Source organism: Thermobia domestica, chromosome 14, assembly GCF_964235325.1.
Source record: "Thermobia domestica chromosome 14, izTheDome1.hap1.1, whole genome shotgun sequence".
NCBI classification, from domain to species: Eukaryota; Metazoa; Arthropoda; class Insecta; order Zygentoma; family Lepismatidae; genus Thermobia; species Thermobia domestica.
The window spans coordinates 123,677,726-123,702,109 of NC_137467.1; the positions used below are offsets into that span (position 1 = coordinate 123,677,726).

Below are 24,384 nucleotides of genomic sequence, written 5' to 3' on the forward strand. Positions count from 1 at the left end.
GAAATATGTAGACATTTATTTCGTAAATTTGTTTCCCCTTTGACAAACAGAGAATTAGTACATAGTTATGTGGATCGATTGCAATTACCGGAACAATCAACATCTGAATACATTAATAGTGTAGATGATAGTTATTCCGTTTGTATGGGAGTAAGAGTTGAGAAAGAAATACTTGAATATGTGTGGAAGGGGATCAAACCCGATATCCAACATGAACTATTTCGTTATTCTAAGCCTACGTATTTGTATGAATTAATATCCGAAGTAAAACGTTATGAACTATTTCAGAAAAACGTCCAGGTATACAATGCACTTTTTTGCAGGAAGACGAATAACAGATAAAAAGAAAGTGTTACAGTGTTATTTTTGTGGGGGCAACCATAAGGAAAAAGACTGTTATATGAGCAGACTATCACGTATTAGTTGGCAAAAGGGATCACCATCCCGTTAAAATAGAGATCAACGGTTAGGGTCTAGTGCTCTTGTTGGTGAAAAGGTGGTTCAATCAGAAAGTTGGCGAACGAACTTAAACCGTATGAGCGTTCGAAAACCTACATTACATAAACTTAATGAGGTTAGTGGTAAAACCAGTGGTGGTTCAGATAGACTTGTAGCGGTTTTTACAAAAGGATATATTTTGGGAAAGGACTATACTGGAGGAATAGACAGTTGCGCATTTGTCTCGATAATAAATAGTGCTAAGTTTCAAGAATGGAACTCGAGATTAAAGGTTCTCATAAGATGAATGAAGAACTGTTTACGGGAACAGGTGTTATATGACAAATCATATCACTATCTCAGTATGTTATCCTACCTATTCGTTTTCGAAATAAGGTGTATAGACTCAAGTTCTTTTTGATGGAACATTTAGAGCCCACGTTTATAATAGGAATTCAACAGTTAAAGTATATGAGAGCACACATTGACTTCGTGCAAAATAAGTTTGTTTTAATTAGTGAAAAAGTAGTGATACCTATTTGTTATTTCCCAAACGGTGACTTTAATAAGCTGGATGATTCTGCCCTTAAGTTTTTATATCGTAGTACCCCCTATTACTCTCAGATGCTAGATGATAATATGAGTGGTGAACCTGTTACAATGGAAGGAGAGGGTGAGTAGATGAACAGCGTTGCCAACCACAGTTATATCCTTTGTCAGAACATGGATAGTAAAGTATCAACATGTCGAACAACAGTTGATCTAGAATGAAAGCGTACCCTATGGCACAATCCGATCAAAAACAATTAGATTTAATTTTGGAAGACTGGTTAAAACAAGGAATAACACAAAAAAGTAATAGTAATTGGTCTTTCCCTTGTTTTTTGGTGAAAGGAAAAACAGATGAGAAGCGGCTCGTAATTAACTACCAATCTTTGAACAAAAGACTATACCTAAATCCTCAGTTTACACCGCGTATTGAGGATGAGTTAGCTAGTGTATCTAGTGGTAAAATATTCTCTGCCATTGATATAATGAAAGCATATCTGCATTTACGCTTAAGAGAAGGTTCTTATAAGTATACCGCTTTTATGACTCATCGAGGATTATTCGAATTTAAACATTTACCATTCGGACTTTCTTCTGGAAATTTTGTTATCAAAAGTATTAACGGATATTCTGCATTCATTAAAAGATGAGGGTCTAGAATGGTTTTATGATGATGTTTTGTTGTATAGTTCAGATGTAAATAGCCATAAAAAGTTGTTAGATAAAGTTTTAAAGAAATTTGAGGAATATGGAATAACAATTTCGCTAAGTAAATCAAAAATATTTCAGACAAAGATTCCATATTTAGGATATATATTAGAAGATGGTCATATGCATTTAGATCCTTCTAGAGTAGATATTATCACGAAGTTACCAGCACCCCGCAATAGGCGCGGTTTAATAAGTTTACTGTGTTTTCTACAATATCATGCAAAATTTGTACCTCATTTTCAAGAAATTGTGGAACCTTTGAATAGGATGATGTCCCCTAAGGTGCCATTTAAATGGGGAAAGAGGAGCAAAGGTCATTAGATCAGATTAAAGAGGAGTAAGATAACTCATGTAATATTAAAATTACCTGATATGAACGCGAAGTTTATAGCCAGCTCAGATGCAACCCTGAAAAGTCTTGGGAGAACGATTCTGTAATATGATAAAAATAATGTGTTGAGACCAGTAGGATGCTTTTCTAGACGTTTACAACCTTATGACTTAAATAAACCCATTTATTTTCTTAACTTGATTTCCGCGGTTGAAACCATTGAAAGGTTTAGAACAGAATTGCATGCAAAATTTGAATTAAGGGTAGAAAATGTAGGGTTAATGTATGCCATAAAGAACATTAAACGAATTAAGAAATATGGGAGTTTATTGTATCGATTGTTTTCGTTCGATTTTGATGTTAAACATGTTCCATCTAACTTGAATATATCTTCAGAATATATTTCAAGGATCCATGATCGAGATATGTTTGAACCTGTGGAGATAGAACAAACCACGATAATGTGGTACAGAATTTATTATTAATAAATATGTGGAATATGCCTTATGCTTGTTTGTCCATAAAAGAACATCAGAGGAAAGATGTAGAACTGAACACTATAATCGAGAGGCTAGAGAAGAGAGAAAATGTTGAAGGTTGTAAGTTAATAAGAGGTATATTCTGTAAGAAAACGAGAGCAATTAAAAATATTTGGAAAGTACGTATTCCTAAGAAACTAACGGTACCTTTATGGAATTTTACCCGGAAATCACATGGGGGCGCAGAAGACGATTGCGCGTATCTCTAGTAGATATACATGGCTTCTTTAGTAGAAAATGTTAGAAAATACGTACATTGTTGTAAATTATATCAATTGAGCAAGAGTGATAATCAGAAAAAGATGGGTCAATTAGTGTCTACTTTTGATAAAATCATAAATGGAAGATGATACGCGGATATATATGGACCATTAGTTCCGTCTCGTTCGGGCAGGTACTGTCTTATTGTATTAGACTCCTGTTCCAAGCGTGTTTGGTTGGAACCAATAAGACTATTGTCGAGCCAAGCTATAATAAATAAATTGTATGAGATTATGTGTAGATTCGGATTCCCATACGGGATTAGTCATGATAATGGGTCTGTTTATGTATCACCCAAGTTTAAAGATTTTCTATATAGCCATGGTATAAAAGATATCCGAAGGTCACGGTATAATTGTGCATCTAAAATTCCGAGAGATATTTAAGAGTGCTTGGTGATAGTCCTAGGACATATTTTAGCAATAAACAGACGATCTGTGATACGGGTCTACATGAGATTGAATTTGCTATTAATTCAGCTGAACATTCTGAGTTAAAATGTACTAATACGGAGATGACCTTTAATTATAACGTATGTGACCCTTTAGATGTTCGCTGGAAAATAGACGGATTAGATATACGAAAGAGAGACCCAAATATCTGGGTAAATGCTATAAAGAACATGGAATTAGCTTGGTCTAGAAGAAAACGTATGTACGACAAGAACAGAGTGCAGACATATTCTATAAGTGATCAAGTATTACTGAAATCTCAATTTAAGTGTTCGATGGTAGATAAAATAACTCGTAAATTGTGTTCACGTTGGACGGGGCAATTTACGGTCGAGGCTTACTTAGGTACCAATACGGTCCGTTTAAAATCTGTTAATGATCCATCTGATATTCGTAAAGCCCACGTTTCTGAAACTAAATTGTACAGGGTACCACGCAATTTGGTTGTAACTTAAAGTGTATTATATAGATTGTAATAAAATAGTATACTTTGTAAAATATAACGTATTAAGATATTGTATATTTTTAATTCTGCAACCGAATTATATTGGCGTTAAATAGCCTGTTTTATTAGTCTCTTTCTAGTCAAACGGTTCAAAAATTTTAAAGTGTTACTTATTTTAAAATAATTATTACGATGTTTATACTGTTATTGGTATTGTTATTGTTATTGTGTAATTGTGTTATGTTTATGCTAATCGAGATCTTTTTAAATCCCATGCCTGGAAAATCGTTTGTCAAATGTTGTATGGAAAATCGTTAGTTATTTTGTGCGGAAACATTTATGCAATTGTTATATGCAATTGGTTAACCAATTGATATGGGAAGATGTCTATTATTTTGTTATATGGAGATTGTACCGGTTCATGTAATCATTCAAGATCATACGATGGTAACCATGGTAATCCGGAGTTTTCCATTATTTTGTCAACTTGCGGGCTTATGAAGTAAGTGAATTATTTATTATGTTTATATATATATATATATATATATATATATATATAACTCTATGGCCTATGGAACCCGGAGGTTCAATGCCGCGTTCACAAAAGCTCTCCACTGACTTCTATCCTTAGCTAACTGCATCCAGTTTCTACTCTGTATTCCAATCTCTGCGAGATCCATCTTAATATTGTCCTCCCATCTGCGCCTAGGTTTTCCTAATGGTCGTTTTCCGATTGGTCTTCCAGTCAAGACTTTGAAAGCGTCTGTACTTTCTTCCATTCTACCTACATGACCCGCCCATCTAAGTCTCCTAGACTTGACGACCCTAACAATGTTGGGTAAACCATATAAATTATGTAGTTCCTCGTTATGAAGTTTCCGCCATTCCCCATTCCCGTTCCTCTTGGGTCCGAATATTCGTCTCAGGATTTTGTTCTCAAATACTTTCAGTCTATGTTCTTCCCTCAGAGTAAGTGACCATGTTTCGCAACCATACAGAACAACAGGCATTATTATCGTTTTGTATATTTTAAGTTTCAAATTCCTCGACAGAATTCGCGACGACAAGAGATTTTGTACCGAATAGTAACACGAATTCCCTGCTTTTAGTCGACATTTAATTTCTTCGTGAATATGATTTTCCTCTGTTAATATTGATCCTAGGTATTTGAAAGTATCCACTTTATCAAAAGTATTATTTAGTATTTTAACGCATCCATAATTTGCTGTATTCCGGTCCCGACGCACTTCCATGTATTTAGTTTTCTCTGCATTTACTTCTAAACCCATGTCCCTGCAAGCGTTTAATTAGATCTCTGCATTTCTTTCTATTGTTCTCCTATCATCTCCTATTAAATTTACATCATCAGCATATGCCATAACCTGGTGAATACCGTTCAACTCTAAGCCCTGGTTGCTATCTTTGATTTTCCTTATAGCGTATTCCAAAACGAAGTTAAATAATAATGGCGACAACGCATCACCTTATTTCAGGCCATTTTCGACGTGAAAGCTCGTGGACAAAAATTTTCCTACCCGGACTTTACTTTGGGATTCATTTAAACATATCTTAATTAATCTAATTAGCTTTCTCGGTATTCCAAGTTCTGCAAGCACGTTGTATAATGTTTCTCTCCTAACCGAGTCGTACGCCTTTCTAAAATCAATAAATAGTTGATGTACCGGGGTATTGTATTCCCACTTTTTTTCGAGTATTTGGCGAATGGTAAATATTTGGTCGATAGTTGATCGATTTCGTCTAAATCCGCACTGATAATCTCCAATAATTTCATCTGCGTATGGGGTCAGTCTTGCTAACAGAATATTTGAAAGGATTTTATAGGATGTTGATAGAAGAGAAATGCCTCGATAATTATTAAAGTCAGTTTTGTCGCCTTTCTTGTGGATTGGAACAATGATTGATTCTTTCCACTCTTGTGGCAATTCTTCCTTGTTCCAGATAAGGAGAATGAGTTTGTGTATCTTGTTCCACAATCTTTCGCCTCCAGCTAAAATTAACTGAGCCGGAATTTCATCTACACCCGGAGATTTGTGTTTCTTTAATTTCTTTATAGAGGTTTCTACTTCTAATCTTCAATAATGTAAATTTATGAACTTCCAGGAGGTTATGACGTAACGACTCGTTCAATACTAATACTAGGAAATGGTTGTATTTGGTGTAGATGGTGTATAGTAGTAAGGATGAATGTATGAATAACTGAAATATATGGGGAAATATTTTAAATTTCTTTATTTTCTTTTGGAATGAATGGTTGGATGTTTGGTGTACTAGTATTAAGTTATAGAACCTCCTGGGAATATAGAATTATTGACAATGGGCAAACTAATCTCTCTCTTCGGAAAATCATAAGATTTTAAGTGGGGTGTTAGTTGTTGTAATGAGATACATTAATTTAGGATTTGGAAAAAATGATGGAAACGTTTGTCACCTGTTAATCACTAGTTACTAGTGGCGCGATTAGCGGCGACCGGTAGAATTATTTTGTACTTATAGCGCTTTACAGGCGATTGCGTCATAATCATTCTGAAAGCCAAACTGGGAAAAAGTCTACTGGAAACTATAGGAATAGTTAATCTAATATGTCAATTTTCAAGTTACTTATGGAAGGTACGTCGTTATAATTCCGATTGATACCAATTGGTTTAGTCTGGAATATTAAAACATTAACGAAAGTTGGAAAAGATAAGTGTATTTTTCAGATAGTCTTGCTTTTTATTAAAAAAAGTGAAGTGGTTTAAATTTTCCGAGGTATATACTCAAAGTAGTCTGAAAAGTCTAATTGATAATGGCATATATAGGGAATTGAGTTGTTAATGTGGCATCAATACATTGGTGAGATAGGCTATATTATATATTGTCGTATTCAGCTATATTTGATGTCTATGTTTCGGAATCTGCAAACTGGTGAGTTGAAATTAATTATTTATTTTGGTTATTGGACCATTTGCTTATGATTAATCAAAGTAGTCTAAAGCCCTTATGGCAGCTTGTGAGGTCCAATACAGATATTCAGTTGGTTAATTGTTTCTTGTTCATGATGCAGTTAAGATTTTTCATAAATCGTTGTTTCATTATAATAATTGAGTTTCACTTCTGTATCCTAGAATATACCTATATTTTATGGATAGATGAATGCGAAGATAAGAGCCATCGTAATTGCTTATTGTAAAAAATTGGGTTCGATCCTACTACTAAGGTAATATCGGAATTTTATGCGCTACCTACCCAATAAAACCTGCCTTTAATATACTAAATAAAATGGAGGGAAAATTTTATACCCCCTCTCCAAGTGATGACACAGAAGACTAAGTAGTTAGGTAGTAGGTACGTTACAACATACAAATTGTGGGCTAAGCAAGTCGTCTCTTGTGGTTATGGAATATTGTATATGCGTGGGTACACCTGTTTTTGTAGCCCATGCATAGATAGGTCTTGTTCTCACCAATATCGGTTAGCGAACGAGTAGACGTGAATTCCATTGCAAAACCCGCGTGATCGGCGAACTTAGCAGATTTAGAAACGTGGCCATAGATTATTTGATGTAGGTTGTATTGACATTTTGAACAGTTGCCCTTTTGCACAATAGCTTTCATACAATATGATACTTTATCCCCGGTTCCCTTTGCAAATTTTTAGTTGGACGCCGCCTGGTACTCTGCGAGTGTCCCGGGGACACAAATTTTGCATTCAAAAGGTGCTGGGCTCCCAACACTAATTTGATATGTATTCACTGAGTTTCCTTACCCGATCGTTTCCGAAAAATCTAACTCGGAATCTGACTTTGTATTGTATAGTATGGAACTCAATTTCTAACTGTTTACACTTAGATCTCCGCAACGGTTGAGATTGAGGATGTATCCCTTTTCGTGTTGTTCTTTTTGGACAAGGTATGCAACGGCCATAGTCTCGACTCGAAGTCAGAGTTACACTTGGATCGGTTCCCATGTTAGATACACTCATCTAGGGGAAGTAGACAGAAACAGATGAAAAAGAAAGGAAAATGGACGCCTTGAAAGTAAAACGTAGACAAATTCACCAGTGTTTAAAAGATAATGTCTATGATACAGTGGTCAGGGTGGGTCGGTAGGTCAGAGTGAGTGTGTGGATCTTACTGAGTCATGGTGGTTGGTTGGTCGCAGTGGGTCAGAGTGGATCGCAGTGGGTCACGGTGGATGGTGGGTCACAGTGGGTCACATTCTTTTATCAACTCCTATCAGTTTGTGCCATCCCCCTAATTTTGCGTATATGACGAACATCCCCTTGGTCATTAATTAGCCTATAAGTATAGTTGTTAACGCCTAAACCGATAAATGTTGTAAATTTCCACTCTTCTGGAATTTCATCTGTTAGATCACCCAAATAGTTTCCAAGTAGTAACAATGACTCCCTATCCTTTTTCTGTATAAACATAATACTGTCTGTGTCACAGTAGATTGCTCTGTCTGGTCATACAATCGTCAGTAGTTCGTATAGTTTAATTCTAGTCCACGAAGTAATAAAGTCATTGGAATGCTCTAAATGTAAACGTGAAAAACACATTTTCAATTTCAATTTTTGTGTAAGTGATAATTAAATAATCGTCATTAATTGGGACCTCACTTTGAATTTCATATTGTTGTTAAATACCTCAGAAACGTGGCTTCATCACTAGCGATTACACTATGTGACATATCAGTGCGCTGTCCCGATTTGCCATATAATGAATTGAGGTAAAGTTTTGCACATTTCCTCAATCCCTGGTTCGTTCTAATATTATCATAATTCAACTGTATTCCTTCATGGGCATAATATTCGTCGATATATTTTGTTTCGCCTTCTTCAGGTTTACAATAAACAGAAAAACCAGAGGCTTCCTGATTCATCCGAAGGAAGAAAATCACGTAAGTTTCGAACAATCCACCTGAATTCCCATCATCAGTATCCGTGACTTCGAATTCTCATATTTCGTGTATATTGAGTATTTTGTAACCTTTTTGAAGAGCAAGGTGTAACTTATGTTTATATGACTGACCATTATACCCTGTCAAACAATAATACAAATACTTCGTGTGCTTTGTGTACAAAGAAAAATCATTCTACACGTTTCGAATTATGCTCACTCCAATAGCGTCTAATGCCTCCACTGTCATCTTTGTACCTCAAGTAGTACTTGTTCGCAGTGTTCGAATTGAATATGGTTTCAGAGGATATGAATTACAACCACATACGCTCTCAGCCATAATACATATATATATTTCCTATAGATATTATAGTTTTTATTCTTTTCGTATTACAAATATATCGGCGATACTAAGTCAAACTAGACAATCATTCGTTCACAACACACATAACACAGTTAGCATATAAGGATGAATATATAAACACTTGGTGACATTTCCACCCTACTCTAAGCCTCTCTACCCTGGAAGAAGAATGTCTTTTAAGCATGAAGAGATAAACATTTTTGGAAACAACAGGAAGCGAGAATTGTGGCGTAATTAGTTTTACTGCGCCTTGGATCGATCTATTATCCCACGCATTTCAGGTTGTGCGTTATAGTGGGACAACGTTTCGGAGGTGATTCCTGACACCAAGGTAAGTCAAAAAGTATAGACCAACCTGGGTGCACAAATGCTTCCTTTCGGAGTTATAGCCTGACGAAACCATGAAAAAATGAACTTTAAGGTCCATAGCTTCAGAACTATAGAAACTACCGTAGTCTAGTCAAGACTTCGCTTAAGAACTAGTGTGTGCCTTTTTTATTAGGCCCAGGCCGTCTTTCAGAACCGGTATCTGAAAATTAAAACCGGCACGGGTCATCATCATTCACTTTTATTTCTTTAATTTATTTTGTTTTGCATTTTGCAGTAGGTGAAAGGGGATTTGGATTAAGGGAGGGAAAGGAAACCACAAACAAGAAACAAAAAGACAAAAACGAAACAAACAAAACAAAAATTGAACAAAGTATTAACTATGCAAAAACTCAACTATTGACTATTGAATTTCCAAAGTACCGTAATCTTTAAGCTTGACCCTAACACATTGTAATACAAAACTATGAAAAACTCAACTATCGTCTAATACGATTTCCAAGGTACTTGACCATTTATCTTGACACTAACATATCTAATACTAATTCTTTGCTAGTCATATCAAAATTAACTAAATTCTTTTAGATTTGCCCTATCATTTTCTACCTCTGCTTGCTATTTGTATTTATTAAATTCTGTTGCTGTTAGTATTTGGTTAGTATCTTTTAACTATCTAGCTACTTCTATTTTTGGTATATTTATGTCTGAATGTTATTATTGTTGTTATTATTACTATCTTTGAAGTTATTTATAATTTTGTTCCTTTATTTAGGTCGGTTTAGTCCACATTTATTGTCTATAATTTTAATGTTTTAATTCTTTTTTAAATTTTCTTTTGCTTCATTTATTTAATGTTTCTTTTCTAATTAATTACCTAATTTTTGGAGTTTGAATGTTTATTTGGTGTTTAATTTTTTAAGTATACTCTTTCAAATTTGGAATTGTGGTGGTTTGGTAACTTTTTTCTTTTTGCTTGTAGATATTTCTTATTCTTTCCAATTTAGGTGACCAAAAACCGCCGTATCCTACTTTTTTCGTGGTTTTAGGAGTAGATGCCCCTATTGCCAATTTATTTTTGTACTAATTTGTAACTGCTTGTATCTATGTTCAATAGTGGTAGGGTAAGCTCCTTTCCAAAAATTTCCCAATGTATATTTTTAATGTTTAGCTTTTCTTTATTCGTACTGGACTTAATTAATTCAATGTTAAACGTTATTATTTCGTGATCGCTTGTTGCCTTTCGATCCCATGTATGCCAATGTGTAATCCTATCAACTAAGTTTGGGATACAGAGTGTTACATCAACATAAGATTTTCCTCGGGAACCCACAAACTTTGGTTTGTTTCCACTATTTACGATTACTAATCCATTCTGGGCTATGAAGTCTTCCATAATTTCTCCTCTTGTATCTATAGAGGGTGATCCCCAAGCGGTGCTCTAGAACAAATAATATTTTTTCACGATTCTGCCAAATGAATTGTTGAAGTTTACCTATAAATATTTCAATATCTTTGGTATGCTGGAAATATGAATTAAGTATCCAAAGGGTATCTGTTCCTTTCGTTATTTCTATACAGATTATCCAATTGTCACAATATTGTGAAAGTTTTAAAGCTTCAATGTTCTTTTTCATTATTACCGTGGCTACTTGTGATTCTTTACCTTCGTATATGATTTTACTTTTTACACAGAAAGTTGTTAACTTGTTGTTGTGTAGGTATGGCTCGTGTATGACTAAGATATCTATGTTGTTTGTTTTTATAAACCTTCCTAATTACATTGTTGCTATTTTCGATTTGTCGAGCTGTTTTGTGCTATTCTGATTTTTGTTACGGTGTATGCTTATTTGGTATAAATGTAGGCATCCATCCCCGTTTTACTATAATCGAAACAAATCCTGCCATGCGCGTTTACCAATTGTTTATATACATTCTCCTGATCCCAGTGGATGCCCTTTCTTTCGTATACTTCATGTATTAGATCTAGCACCATCCATCCCTTAGCTGGTAGATCAAACGTTATTTATTCCAATCTATCTATTTTTTCTAAGACCAGATGTGTAATCGTTCTTCTTTCTTCGTGGATATCTCTTACTAGTTGTCTAAATGCTACCTTCAGTATGTTTTTATCTTCAAGCTTGGCTAGTGTGTATAGATGGTTCGCATTGAGGTACATTTTTGGCTCTTTAAATATTGTTTTATCTTCTTCTTCAGTAGATGTTATCGTGTTGTCTTGTATCTTTCCCTCTTTTGGTGGAATCATATTTCTGTTCTCCCTGCGTGAATGAGATTAATGTTTTCTTCTTCGTATATCCTTTCTTAGTTGGTGTGCTGTCTGTATCTTTTATTCAGCTTCCGGGTTCCGTTTCCATTTAGTCGTCCTAATTGACCTTTTTATTTTTTCTTCTTTTATGTCCGTTTGAATATATTTGTCCTTGGTTGCAGAAGTTTTTCTCTTTCTGTTTAAAAAATCTTCTAATCTTTGTTTATCACTTTTTTCTTACTAGGCGGTTTGTTGCGTTTCTTATTTTTTAGTTGTGCTCTTTTATCCATAATTTATCTTGCTTATTATCCGTTCTCGTGCCATCCTGTACGATACACATTCTTCTGTGTTAGATGTTTGACATTCCTTATGTCTCAGTCTGCATGGTACGGATATGCTTTTATTCTTACCTTCACACAAATCGCTATTGTCTTTTCGAGCCACAGTATCTACACACTTTTCTATCCTTAGCATCACAATGCTTCATTACATGGCCAAAATCCTAACAAACGTAGCAGTGTGGCATCTCAGTACGATGAAATCTGACTTTGTGTGACTCATAGTCCACGTTCACTCTGTCTTTGTTTACTAATACCTTTCTTATACCTGGCGTTACTTCAATCACCAGATGACATTTCTTTTGTCCTTTCTTGCCTGCTCTAAATCTGGCTTTGATCTTCTTCGCCTCTTCCATTTTTTCTCTTCAAAATTCTGTTCTATTATGGCAGCTACAATTTCTTTTTTCTTTTATATCGGATGGCATGCCGTAGACTATCATTAAAGAATTTTGCTTCTTAGTCTCTTCGACTCCAAAAACCTTCTCTATTTGTTCTTTGAAGACAATTTTATTCAAATTTTCCTTGGGAGCTGTTTCCAGGAATACAAGGTTCTCATCCGTGTGATTTGTTAGTTCTTTCCTAGGGTCTATTGTCTCTGCCAGTCTTCTTACTCTTTGATTGTGATCTCTCCCTCGTTTGGTCTAATTATCAACGCCAGTTCTGTTCTTGATGTGACTACCATCATTTTCTTCTCTCTTTCTGTTACCTTTCTTCTTTTGACCACTTCCGTCCATGTTAGGTTTTCATCCTGTTCTATTTTTCATGTGCATCTTCTATCTTCTTTGTAAGCACACGTATCTATTTAACTACAATGTCTGTATTCGTGCCTTTCTTGTTTTCCAATTCGTGTCGTTTTTCTTGTAAGATAAGACGTTTTTCACAGGTGGTTTCTGATCTACCAAATGTTTGCTGGGTCTGGATCAATTCTTCTTTCAAGTTTTCGTGCTTCATTTTCAAAAATTCGTAGTCCTCTTCTGTTTTCGTTAACTTTCTGGACGTTTCCTGAAGTTGCTGCCTAATTTCCTTCCTATTTTCTGTTATCTCTGTTATTTCCGCCTCCAGCCTTTTATATTGTTGGCCTCAGTCTTGTTTCATCTCTACTTTTCTTCTCTGAAGTCTTCAATCTCATTGTCCAGTTTTCATTCTTCTGTTTTAATTCTTCTACGAGGGTTTTATCCTCTATTCGGTTACCCTTTGCTCCCGACGTTAGCTCAATTTCGGTCATAAATTTGTCTTTTTGCAGGTCATCATATTTACTCTGAATCTTATCATTCAACTTTTCTAATTATTCGATCTTACCTATAAGTTGTAAATGGTCTTTGACCCAGACTGTTACTCTTTTTTGAGCTTTTCTAAATGGCCCCTACATATTTTTTCCAGTCGAGCAATCCTTCCAAGTATATCATTTTCTGTTCTATTTGTAGAATTGTGTCAACGCCCGGGTCCTCCATTCTGGCTGTTTTGGCCTAGTATTCAGGCATCTCCATCTCATCTCTCCCTCTTTTTCTTTGTTGTGTGTTTTCATCAACTTTGGTATTTTTTACGACTGGTGATTGATCCCTAGCTAGCGTATCCGGTAGCGATCTATACATGACCATTTTCCACGTTCAGCTTGTCTCCTTATAGATATAGTTTAGTAAGGAAAGAGTCACTGTTTAAAAGGTATGAATAGTATATGTACTGTACTAGCTAACAGAAAAGTCTCGATGAGCAAAACGTTTTGTTTCTTCGCGATTAAACTAATACTTGGTGTGGACACTAAGGGTCTTCCCCGATCAGGGGGAAGTGAGGGGAGTAAGATTTCCAGGGAGTGGGAAGTTCGAGGGTGGGTAACAATTTTGATCCTGGAAATCGAAAAATATAAAAAATGTCGCTGGTGTCGGGGAGGGAATCGCCGATTCTTCCAAAATGGGGTCAAAGGTCAAGGGCTACCACATTTTTGCTCGAATATATTTTCCGGAGAGAGAGAGATAGGAAAGGGGATTGAGGGAAGAGGGTTGAGGACACAGCTCCAAAAATGAGGTCCCTAGTCCTTTCGGTTTGCACGCCATAGCGTCCTAAAGTTGGTTAAATAGCCCATCTAGTATTGCATTGTTCCTCATGAGAAAAATTCTAAGTTCAGGTTTTTGAAAATATACTAAGTTCAGACTTATCAAAAATATGTGATCATATGTTGTCTAGTGTTGAGCCGCACCAGTGAGTTCGTTTACTTGTCCTAGGTTGCTTCAGCAGGAAATGCTGATCTTTTATTTTTAACTTTTTAAAAATTCTTCCTGCTCTCGCCACATAAAAAAGCACTCACAACGTATTTAAATAGATAAAACTGGTCTAATTTTTTGTCTATATCTTCTAAACGGTTTGTTCGATTTTGATGCGGTTCCTTCTGTTGCACACTGGAATGGTATATAGCACTGCACATAAAAAACACTTTTGCCTACTTGTTTCGTCTCCTACTGTGGAGCAGAAAAACACCATCTTTTCACCTCCAATGCTTAAACACATGTTCCCTATCCAAATATCAGAGTTTCACAATCTAGCGGTACTTCCGCAACAGCTTTCACAGAGGTAGTTGGTGAGTACTTCAAATTATATGCCCATAGCCAAGCTCTCCCTGAGAAAATTGTTGCGTGAGTATCTTAGGATTCTGAAACATGTATTTTTGGATAGTACACATATTAGTTCCTAAGTGAAGTCTTGACCTGACTACAGTAGGTTCTATAGTTTTGGAGCTATGGACGTTTAAAGTTCATTTTTCATGTTTTCAGCAACATATAACTCCCAAAGCAACCATTTGTGCACCCAGGATGGTATATACTTTTTGTCTTATCTTGGTGTTAGGAATCACCTCCCAAATTGTTTTTGGTGGTGCGCGCTTATTGCAATGATCCATTATGCAAAACTTTCAGTAGGCAGCTAGCTAAACAAACATTGCAGTGACAATTGTCTGGGTATTACCAGGGTGACACAGAAAGGGGGCGCGCGGCCCTCGCGCCCCTCCTTGAGTACTAAAATAGGAAAAAAGTTTTAAAATTTCTCTCAAAAAGGAAGATTCTGTGTGCGTTCCCCACTCATTGCAGATAATGTATGTTTCCAGATTATGGTAATCCTGGATTCTCTCGTGTTGAGCAACATGGCTTTCCTGAATACCGCCTCCACAAGGGCGGAGATAAATACGTATTATGAAGCACTGCAGTTCACATTTTTATTTAGCGAACGAAATATCGAAAAATTTCTCAAGTTTATTTTTGAGACCTGCGCCCCCTCAAAAATTCTTATATCCGGCCTCGGTATCGGCTGTTGGATATTAACTACTATTAGTCGTAGCATACTTTTTGAAATGTTTTCAAACGTTCTTTGCATAAGGAACCGTTTTCCGTATTCTTTTTTTCGTCCTTTGAACTCTTTTACTGTGCGATCTTGAGCAACTGCTCCACTCGCTCTATTGTAGTTACGCCACTGAACGAGAACGGAAAGGCTGAGAAAAGAGATGTTTCATAAACTATTTTAACTTAAATAAAAATAATTTATTCAGCTAGGTTTGTATCTTTATGATTATTTGAAAAACCAATGTAGAAGAGAAATTTATCGCTGCCACACAGAAAAATCTGTTCTCCGAACAGCGCTATATTATACAAATATAACGAATACTCCAGCTCATTACAGAAATCAGCATGGAGCATACGCTATCCATATGCTACATACACACTGTCTTTAGATGTTGGAGGATGTCTGACATCTAACAGCTTTCCGTATATCACATGCATATACTTATGTTGCATTCTTCAGTCATATGTTATATACATCCATTTGCATGTGAGATCCTGACAGCTTATAGTTTCATATGGAAAGTACATACAGATAGAACACTTATACAGAAAGTATTATAAAACATGCATTTTCGGTTATACATTTGCTGTACGTTAAGTCCAAAACTACATGATTTACGAATGTAACGTGCGATTTTACGTACGCCACATACATTTTTTCTCAACGCAGAGATGAAAATTTTATTCTCTAAGGAGGATAATTCTTTGTCGAAGGGAATCTCTGGTACCTGCCCGCCAATTTGCGCAATGCATATTCGAAACTGCACCGCCTGCCACTTCGTAAAGCTGCTACTGTATTCACACACCCATTACAGCTTGAGTCAATTGAAGCAGAAGCTAACGAATCCGTTCTGCTTGTCCAGCGCTCAGCAGACTTCGTCGACCCGTCAACGGAGGCAAGTCCATACTCGCTTCTGTGCTTTAGTGTCGACCTATAGTCCAGGAGGTTTAACGTCGTTGGCTTCCCGCGCTTGGACCTGCTCGTCACTGGGAGTGTGTTAAGAGGATAGTCAATCACCACCAACCATCTACTGCGCTCAGCGTGCCACGAGTAACCAAGCTGGCTACTCCCCACAAACGTCACTACAACTTTTCGAAGAAAGCCAACGACGACATTCTGTACTATAGCACTATAAAAGATAGTGTACAATATGTTAGTGTCATGTAGACAGGATTCCGTTTTTTGATTACACTCTGTAGTCCGCTGGCTACGCACGAATTCCCTTTGTTCATTGCTTCCACAAATGCATCATATTAGGTTGGTGCCCTGAAAAGTTGTACTTTCGCCAATACCTTGGCACAAGAAGCCGCGAGAGCAAAGTTTGTACTTATTCTCGTCATTTCTTCTAAGTGCTGCAATCCGTACTGACAACAGTGTATTTGCGTTCTTGAACCAAATATATGAACAATCAATACCTAAACAAATAATTCAAAAGTTGAGATATATATATTTGTCTTACCTCGAAGCCTCGAACATGGTTATAAGCGCAAGTAAAGTTGTAACGAGAAGCACCATTCGTCCAGGAACAATATCTGGTCGAACAAGAAAGCTGACCCACGATACGATTACCAAAAGACCACTTGGAATGTAAGTATCCAACACATATGGAAAAATTTGTCTCTCAATAATTATCCAGAATCGCACTGTTGATATGTTTCCTGCAATATAAAGTTAGCCATGTGATCACTGTATAAATTTCTCTCCCTTGAAGGAATTACTCACTTGTCCCTAGGTATAGTCTTGATCAAAAAATCTTGTACCCCCTAGAAAGCAACCGAAAGATGTACCAAACTAAACATACAAACTTCTTTATCTATTTAAGACCCATTTGTTTTGTGTACAGTTGTGAGGGTACATTCTTGAGTCGCCAGGACCTTTGAACAAGACTGTATAATTTTATAATACAAAGTCTTTTTGTTACCTATCATGTTTATGGCTCTCAGGAGAGAACTTCAAGGAGAAACTCTTGTGTACACTTTTATATTTTAATTCTATTGTTTAAAATAAATGGTTATCAACATAAACAGACATATATAGGACCGCATAAGCCACGCTAGGCGGTAACACTAGTGATAGAATTTGTGAGAACTGTATCAGTTTTACATACAATTTCGCAATTAATGGTATTGACAAAAATAGATGGTTGTAAAAATAGAAAAACCTAAAATTTCTACCATGTAACAAATATTTGGTTGTAACACTGGTAATGAAAATGGGAGACCTCTAAGACTTTCAAAAAGGTCAACCGGTGAAGTTAGTAGATGGAAGTTATCAAGGTTTAATAGAGTATTAGGGAAGTTGTTATCAGTGTGCAAAGTAAGTCGCGATAAATAGTTGTACCACTCTCATGTAAGATCCTAATGTGATATTTATTGCACTAAGAAATTTATTATTAAGAGTGGGCCATAAGTCATTTACCACAACTTGTAAAATTCGTGTTCGTGGAAAATAGTGAACAACAACCATGTACTAACATAGTAGGCCGAGAAGGAAATCGGATTGTGATGGTGATCGTGATGGCGGTCATCTTGGTTTATATGAAATTGACCCTTTCCTTACAATTACCTATGTATAAATATCAGTTTAGGTCGATAAGAATGGATTTCTCGATAACTCACATCGCAAATCACTTTTCTGGAAAAGAATAATTGAGTATGTGGATTTTTAGGAGTAAGGTGTGAGTGAAAGTATGACATATTTATTTATGGACAGTGTATTGTTGTTTGTTCATTCATCTCATTGGTAAGTCATAATAAATACGTTAATCATTTGTGAAGAATTCCATAGTAGTTCCCTAATGCGTGGTTTATATTTAACAATAATAGTGCAAAAACATGATTACCAGTACAAAGAATATTCAGTCGTGCATAGGTTATTTTCATACTACTAGCGCCACCGCGTTCAAATTTAGTATCATTCGCTGCTAGTATTCTGTTATTCAAATATTTAGTGATCTGGCTTATATGAAATTGACCCTTTCTTTCCTATTAACTATGAATAAATATTAATTTAGGTCCATAAGAATGGATTCCTAGATAACTCAAATCGTAACCTACCTTTCTGGAAAAGCACGATCATTTATATAACTTCGTAATCAAAATGTTAATAACAGTAAACTTCGCGTTCCCACTTAACTCGAAGTTTTGTCTATATGACATTGTTTTTTTGTCGCCGGCTGAATTTACGAATTCACTATCCGTTGCGTTCGGTGAGCAATTGCATTGTTGACAGTTTTCTGATATATAGTTGCATGCTATTCAGAACATTGATCTCTCATTGCATATAGAATTATTTCGGAGCCGTGAAGTGAATTATACCGTAGTTTGTTACGAAAGAAATTCATATTCAGTTTATATAGGATCACACGTGTTAATTAATAATAATAAACTTCGCGTTCCTACTTAACTCAAAGTTTTGTCTATATGGCATTTTTTTGTCGCCAACTGAGTTTACGATTTCTCTATCCGTTGCGTTCGGTGAGCAATTGCATTGTTGACAGTTTTCTGATATATAGTTGCATGCTATTCGAACATTGATCTCTCATTGCATATAGAATTATTTTGGAGCCGTGAAGTGAATTATACCGTACTTTGTTACGAAAGAAATTCGTATTCAGTTCATATAGTATCACACGTGTTAATTAATTTATTATGGTAATTACTGATTTTAATATAGTTAGACTGCTTTTAACAGTCTTCGGCTTATCGAGGAAGTATAGGGTGTCTATAAATAAATCGACGTCCTAGAGAAAAGTAAAAAATAAATGAATAAGTAAGTAATGATAATATTATTAATATATAAATGCGTATTGTAAAGAGTATTATTAAATAGTTGGACGCCCATGTGTACATGTGCCCAGTGGTTAAGTTTGCTAAAAAGTAGTGATTATATATACAATAAAATTTTAGTGCATTAATTATCACGTTAGGATCATATATGAGAGTGGTGCGATACGTAAAAAGGATGGATGGTATTTTCACTTAGTGGCTCGATAACTGCATAGTAAATAACCGATTAATTGATCAACCTTTGTGACAATAGTTAAAAATAGCTATATATTAAGTGATCCCAGATATTTCGCAATTAATCACGTAACAAAATAGCTGTCTGCAGCATTGCTACATTTTAAATATATACATTTGGTTTGCGTATATTATACTGCTCTGCAACTCTGAATTTTTTTCACGTCACCCGACCGAACCCCGTTCATTATTGTTTGACGATATGGACAGGATCAATTAATGTACTAAATCTATTACAGTAGACTTTAGTAATACTGTATCGAGATGTAGATCCTCTCTGCCCTTCAAATATTCTCATTTTATCCTTAGTTTTAAACCTGGTAGAGATTGAAATTAAACGACACCTCAAGGCTGGCACCCTTGCGGTATGGGAGCCACTAGTAAGATTTGGCAGACAACTTACTAGTACCAAATTCAATTTATTTAATTTTTTTGACAAGTCTTTTTAGATTCTTTCTTGTTATTGTCTTTAGTCTAGTTTTCCATACTTTCGTCGAAACTCTTCAAAGTTTATGAGGGGTCAGATATTCTCTTTATTATTTTAGAAATTCAGAATTAGGAAACTACACTGACTTCCCGGCACTGTCCTAGTCTCCAAAGTCTCCGGATTACAGCAATGAAGGCAATTTACCTAAAGCTTTTGTCATTTTGAAAATTCCCTTGTGGCCACGGACTTGCTGTTGCTTTGGAGAATCTTATTTTAGACCACGCATTTTAGTAGGCCAACCATTTTCGGCATTTAAAGTATATTTGGCTGTGGATTGTTGTATGTTGAAATTCGACCACTTATCTTTGTAGTTTTAGTGTTCTAGCTTATTTCTTTCGCGCTGCTTTTCCTCTTTCTCTCTCTGTATCTATTTCTCTATTCTATTCTTTGAGATCTTTTTTAAAATTTTAACCTTCCCCCTTGAATTTCGAACTAGATAAATATCAATCATTCGAAATGTATCATTTGAACCTGAGACGTCGTGAGACATGAATCGTAGAGGTATTCATTGATGTAAAGTATAAAGTTTATGTTTTCCACCATATTGACAGACTGCAGTAGCGAGCGATAGTCCGGTCTACTATTAAATTTTGCTTTCGTTCCTTTCATCATTATCCGTTTAAAATCTTCCGTCGAATTATTAGCAATTCCTGTATTTGTTTCCATTGGTAACCCTGAATGTAAATTTTGTCGTAGTTGTTTGGGTCCAAAAGTAGTAGTAGCAATTCGAATCATAGATTGATATATATATATATATATATATATATATATATATATATATATATATATATATATATATATATATATATATATATATAATGTGTTCACGTGTCTGCCTCGCACTCGAATGTCTATGATTTTAAGTACAATGCATGAAAATTTGAATTTTACCCTTATGCGTGGGTGATTAGTTTAATTTGTATATGTACGATAGGTCGGATCTTGAATGTAACGTGTTGCAACCTTAAAATTCAATTTCTCAGGTTAATAGTTAAAAAGATTGAATAATTAATGAGTATACGTAAATGTTGAGATATGAATATGTGTGGAATGTGAATATAATATTGAAGTAAAATGTATAATATTGAATCGAGTAAATGAATAGAGGGTCTCGGTACTTTACCCTAACAGTTCTTTGTTGCTACGGTCACGAAATATCCGATAACACATAAAATGTAAATGTAAGAAAATACCGCCGCGTGTTGAATATTCTTTTCAATCTGTGTGACACTGTTGCACAACCTATGTAAGAATTAACAATATTTGTATTATACTAACTGCTTGTAGCATGGGAAGGCAGGTCAACGTAAGGCTAATGTATTACTAAATCTATCCTCAAACCAGTAAACTGAAATCCTACTGTATAATTACATTTTGATTCCATCCCTCGTATACAAATCCTAAAACTCAACCAGAGTTTCCACCTCTGTAATCGTGAACTCAACGACGAATATCCTTTTGGACTTGAGAAATTCTTGTTCTCATTTTTTTCATAAGGTATGCGAAATTTAACAATAAAGGTGATTGTTTAAAAGTATAAGGTGAAAGTGATGGAAACCTGGTCAAGGAACTAGTTAATCAATTGGAACGACCAGAGAAATTAAATAGCCGCCGTAATAGTAGAGACGAAACTTTGTCCTTGTTTTCCAAAACTGGGAGAAATGTAGTACTAAGTGTATCTACAGACATAATATGTATCGGTTACAATTAGTAACGTAATTTCATGTGTTATAGAAGGAATAAAGAAAAGTGAAATGTTTGGACACCAGAAAAGGGTGCTTATATAATTTCTTGTGATATTAACGCTCATCACTAACTACGAGATAGGACTCCTAAATTTACTCAAAATCTTTATATATGAGAAAAGACTCATTTAAATATCCACATAGTTTTTTCTTCATTCAGTTATGATCTTCTAAAATATAAATATATTTTTAATTCGTACCATATGTTCCAAAAATTTAAGTGAAATTATATATATATATATGGATAGATAGATAGATATGTCATTACAACGGTATTGTTCAATTTCACATGTAGATTTATATTTTTATATGTATGTTTATTGCATGTTCATAATAATTTGTGTTTAATTCTATAATAGATGTAATAAATGTTCACCAAATTGTAGTTTGATGGTTTGTTTTACGTTATTTTCAACCATGTCGATACGCTGTCCTGTATGTATATTAGTGTGCGCGAGTGAATGGTAAATTTAGTTTTTAAGTAGTAGTATTTAATATTGATTTACTGTGATAATGTTCGTGTGTAATAGCATCTCACATATATTAGTGCATGACGGAGGTCATCAAGGAATAACTAATTCAAAACTACTCAAAATCAGCTCTGTGAGAAAATTCAGAATAATAAGATGAGCCAAAATAACGACAGTTTTTTTCAGAAATCCCAAAACTTCTATTTATGGAAAAATATACACTTTTACTTTTTCTGGGCTTATTCAGATGAATGTTCGATCTTCCTTCCTGAAGTTCAAACACAGGATACAAATTATTCAACATTTCGAAACTATAGACAAACAACTCAAAACTTTCTCGCTACCAGGTCTGGGTCGGTGCAACTCCTACTTGCGTAGTTGCCTGGATCCAGGTCAGGGTCGTATGACGGAGCATATGTCTCTTCCGGATCACTTCGAAATTGATCCTCAAATAACTTTCAAATAATAATCACCTTTTAATAACTATTTGAGTTCCTTCACCATATTTCCAAAACTATCCACTAACCCCTTCTCCTGTAACATTTTCTACGTTTCTTCTTTTCCCTCCTCTTCCCCTTTTCACTGCTACTTTCTTCTTCTCATTTCGCACTCTTTCTTTTCCTATTCCTAATAAAACTGAAGAGGGGTCGTGACTGGGAGTTGCCACTACAGAAATGGTCATAAAATTGCTTTGAAATTTTTCTTCGGAAGTCCGATATGAATTAATAAATCGTATAACAAGTATCTAAAGATAGAATATTCCAAAATTCATTTATTTTAATTTTACATATTTTGGTTAAATTACTAGATTACACAAGATTACAATTTCAGTTCAAGATAGCAACTTCTTTTCCCATTCACGACTTTTTTCTCTTCAGAAATGGCGACCGTGAAAAGATGGTTACAATGAAAACGGTTCTTTTCATGGTAACGGATCTGAATATATTTGCTAGGTATCAAAATTTAAGGTCAAGGACATATTGAATTTGTCATAAGAATGTAAATGATAGAAATAATTTATTATCGAGTAAGTGATTATAGTCGTTGGCTGTCCTGTTGTTTTTGCTTCTTTTGTAAAAAAAATGAAATGAATACTAAATTTTTAAGAAAGCTAAAACTAAAAGTTGAAGTCTGGTCAATGATGGATTAAGTGAGAGTTCCCTACTTATGATTAGTATATGGTTCATAAACATTGTGTTGTTAGTTGTAAGTATTTTACATTGTATGTGTATTTTCGTCCTGTTTCGAAAACATGGCAACAAACAAAAGTATGGCGTCGAACACGGTATCTCGTGAAAAAATAGTTCAACTGTTTCAAGCAATGAATGAATTACAGCGACCAACGAACGAAAAGAAAACAAAAATGGATTGTAACATTGAAAAACTTGACAGTATGGAACAGATTATACCGAAATGAGGCATGATATAAATCAAAGATTCGATAGTATGGAGCGAAGACAAAAGAGAAACAGAAGCTCGATTCAAGGTATTTTAATCATAAAATTGACGATGTGTGTTCAGACTTTACTTCGTCAATAATTAAATTGAAGGAGCAAACGTTTGCAGACATCGATCTGGTGAGGTACGTGGCCCAACAATCTGTACAATAATTGAAACAAGAAACAGGTGTTAAATTGGTTACGGTTAACTCAAAATTAGAAATAGTAGATAATAAAATTCAACATGTAGAAAAAACAAAAGCAACACCAGATCCGTGCCCTGAAGGAAATTTTCAAACAGAAAATAGCTTTAGGGAAATTATCCTCTGACTGTACTCCGGCTCTGACTTCGGAGAGTGAGGCACTACCGGAAAGTCAGTGTAGTTGCCTAATTTAGAATTTCTAATATAACAAAAAATATCCGATGGTAATCCGAATTAAGATCCTAACATGATAATTAATGCACTAAGAAATTTATAATTATATATATAATATATATAATCACTACTTTGTAGCAAACTTCACCACTGGGCACATATAAACATCGGTGTCCTCCTATTTAATCATACCCTATACAATACACATTTGTATATTAATAATATTATCATTACTCACTTATTCATTTATTTATTTACTTTTATTAACGCCGTCGATTTATTTATAGACACCCTATACTTCCTCGATAAGCCCAAGACTGTTCAAAGCAGTCTAACAAACTATATTAAAACCAGTAATTACCATAATAAATTAATTAACACGTGTGATCAGATATGAACTGAATATTAATTTCTTTCATAACAAACTACGGTATAATTCACTTCACGGCTCCGAATTTATTCTGTATGCAATAAGAGATCAATGTTCTGAATAGCATGCAACTATATATCAGAAAACTGTCAACAATGCAATTGCTCACCGAACGCTACGGATAGACAATTCTTAAACTCAGCTGGCGACAAAAAACAATGCTATATTG

At 35.1% G+C, this 24,384-nt stretch overlaps 1 protein-coding gene across 1 annotated transcript in view; it reads right to left on the reverse strand.

Annotated features, from left to right (window-relative positions):
* LOC145669990 (pH-sensitive chloride channel 2-like) overlaps window positions 1-24,384 on the reverse strand; it is an 84,791-nt gene that overhangs the window by 7,909 nt on the left and 52,498 nt on the right. The window contains exons 2-3 of the mRNA XM_081738331.1: window positions 18,302-18,305; window positions 16,705-16,903 (exon numbers count right to left, since the gene is read on the reverse strand). Of these exons, the coding sequence (XP_081594457.1) occupies window positions 16,705-16,903; window positions 18,302-18,305 (203 nt within the window). The remainder of the gene's footprint in view (window positions 1-16,704; window positions 16,904-18,301; window positions 18,306-24,384) is intronic.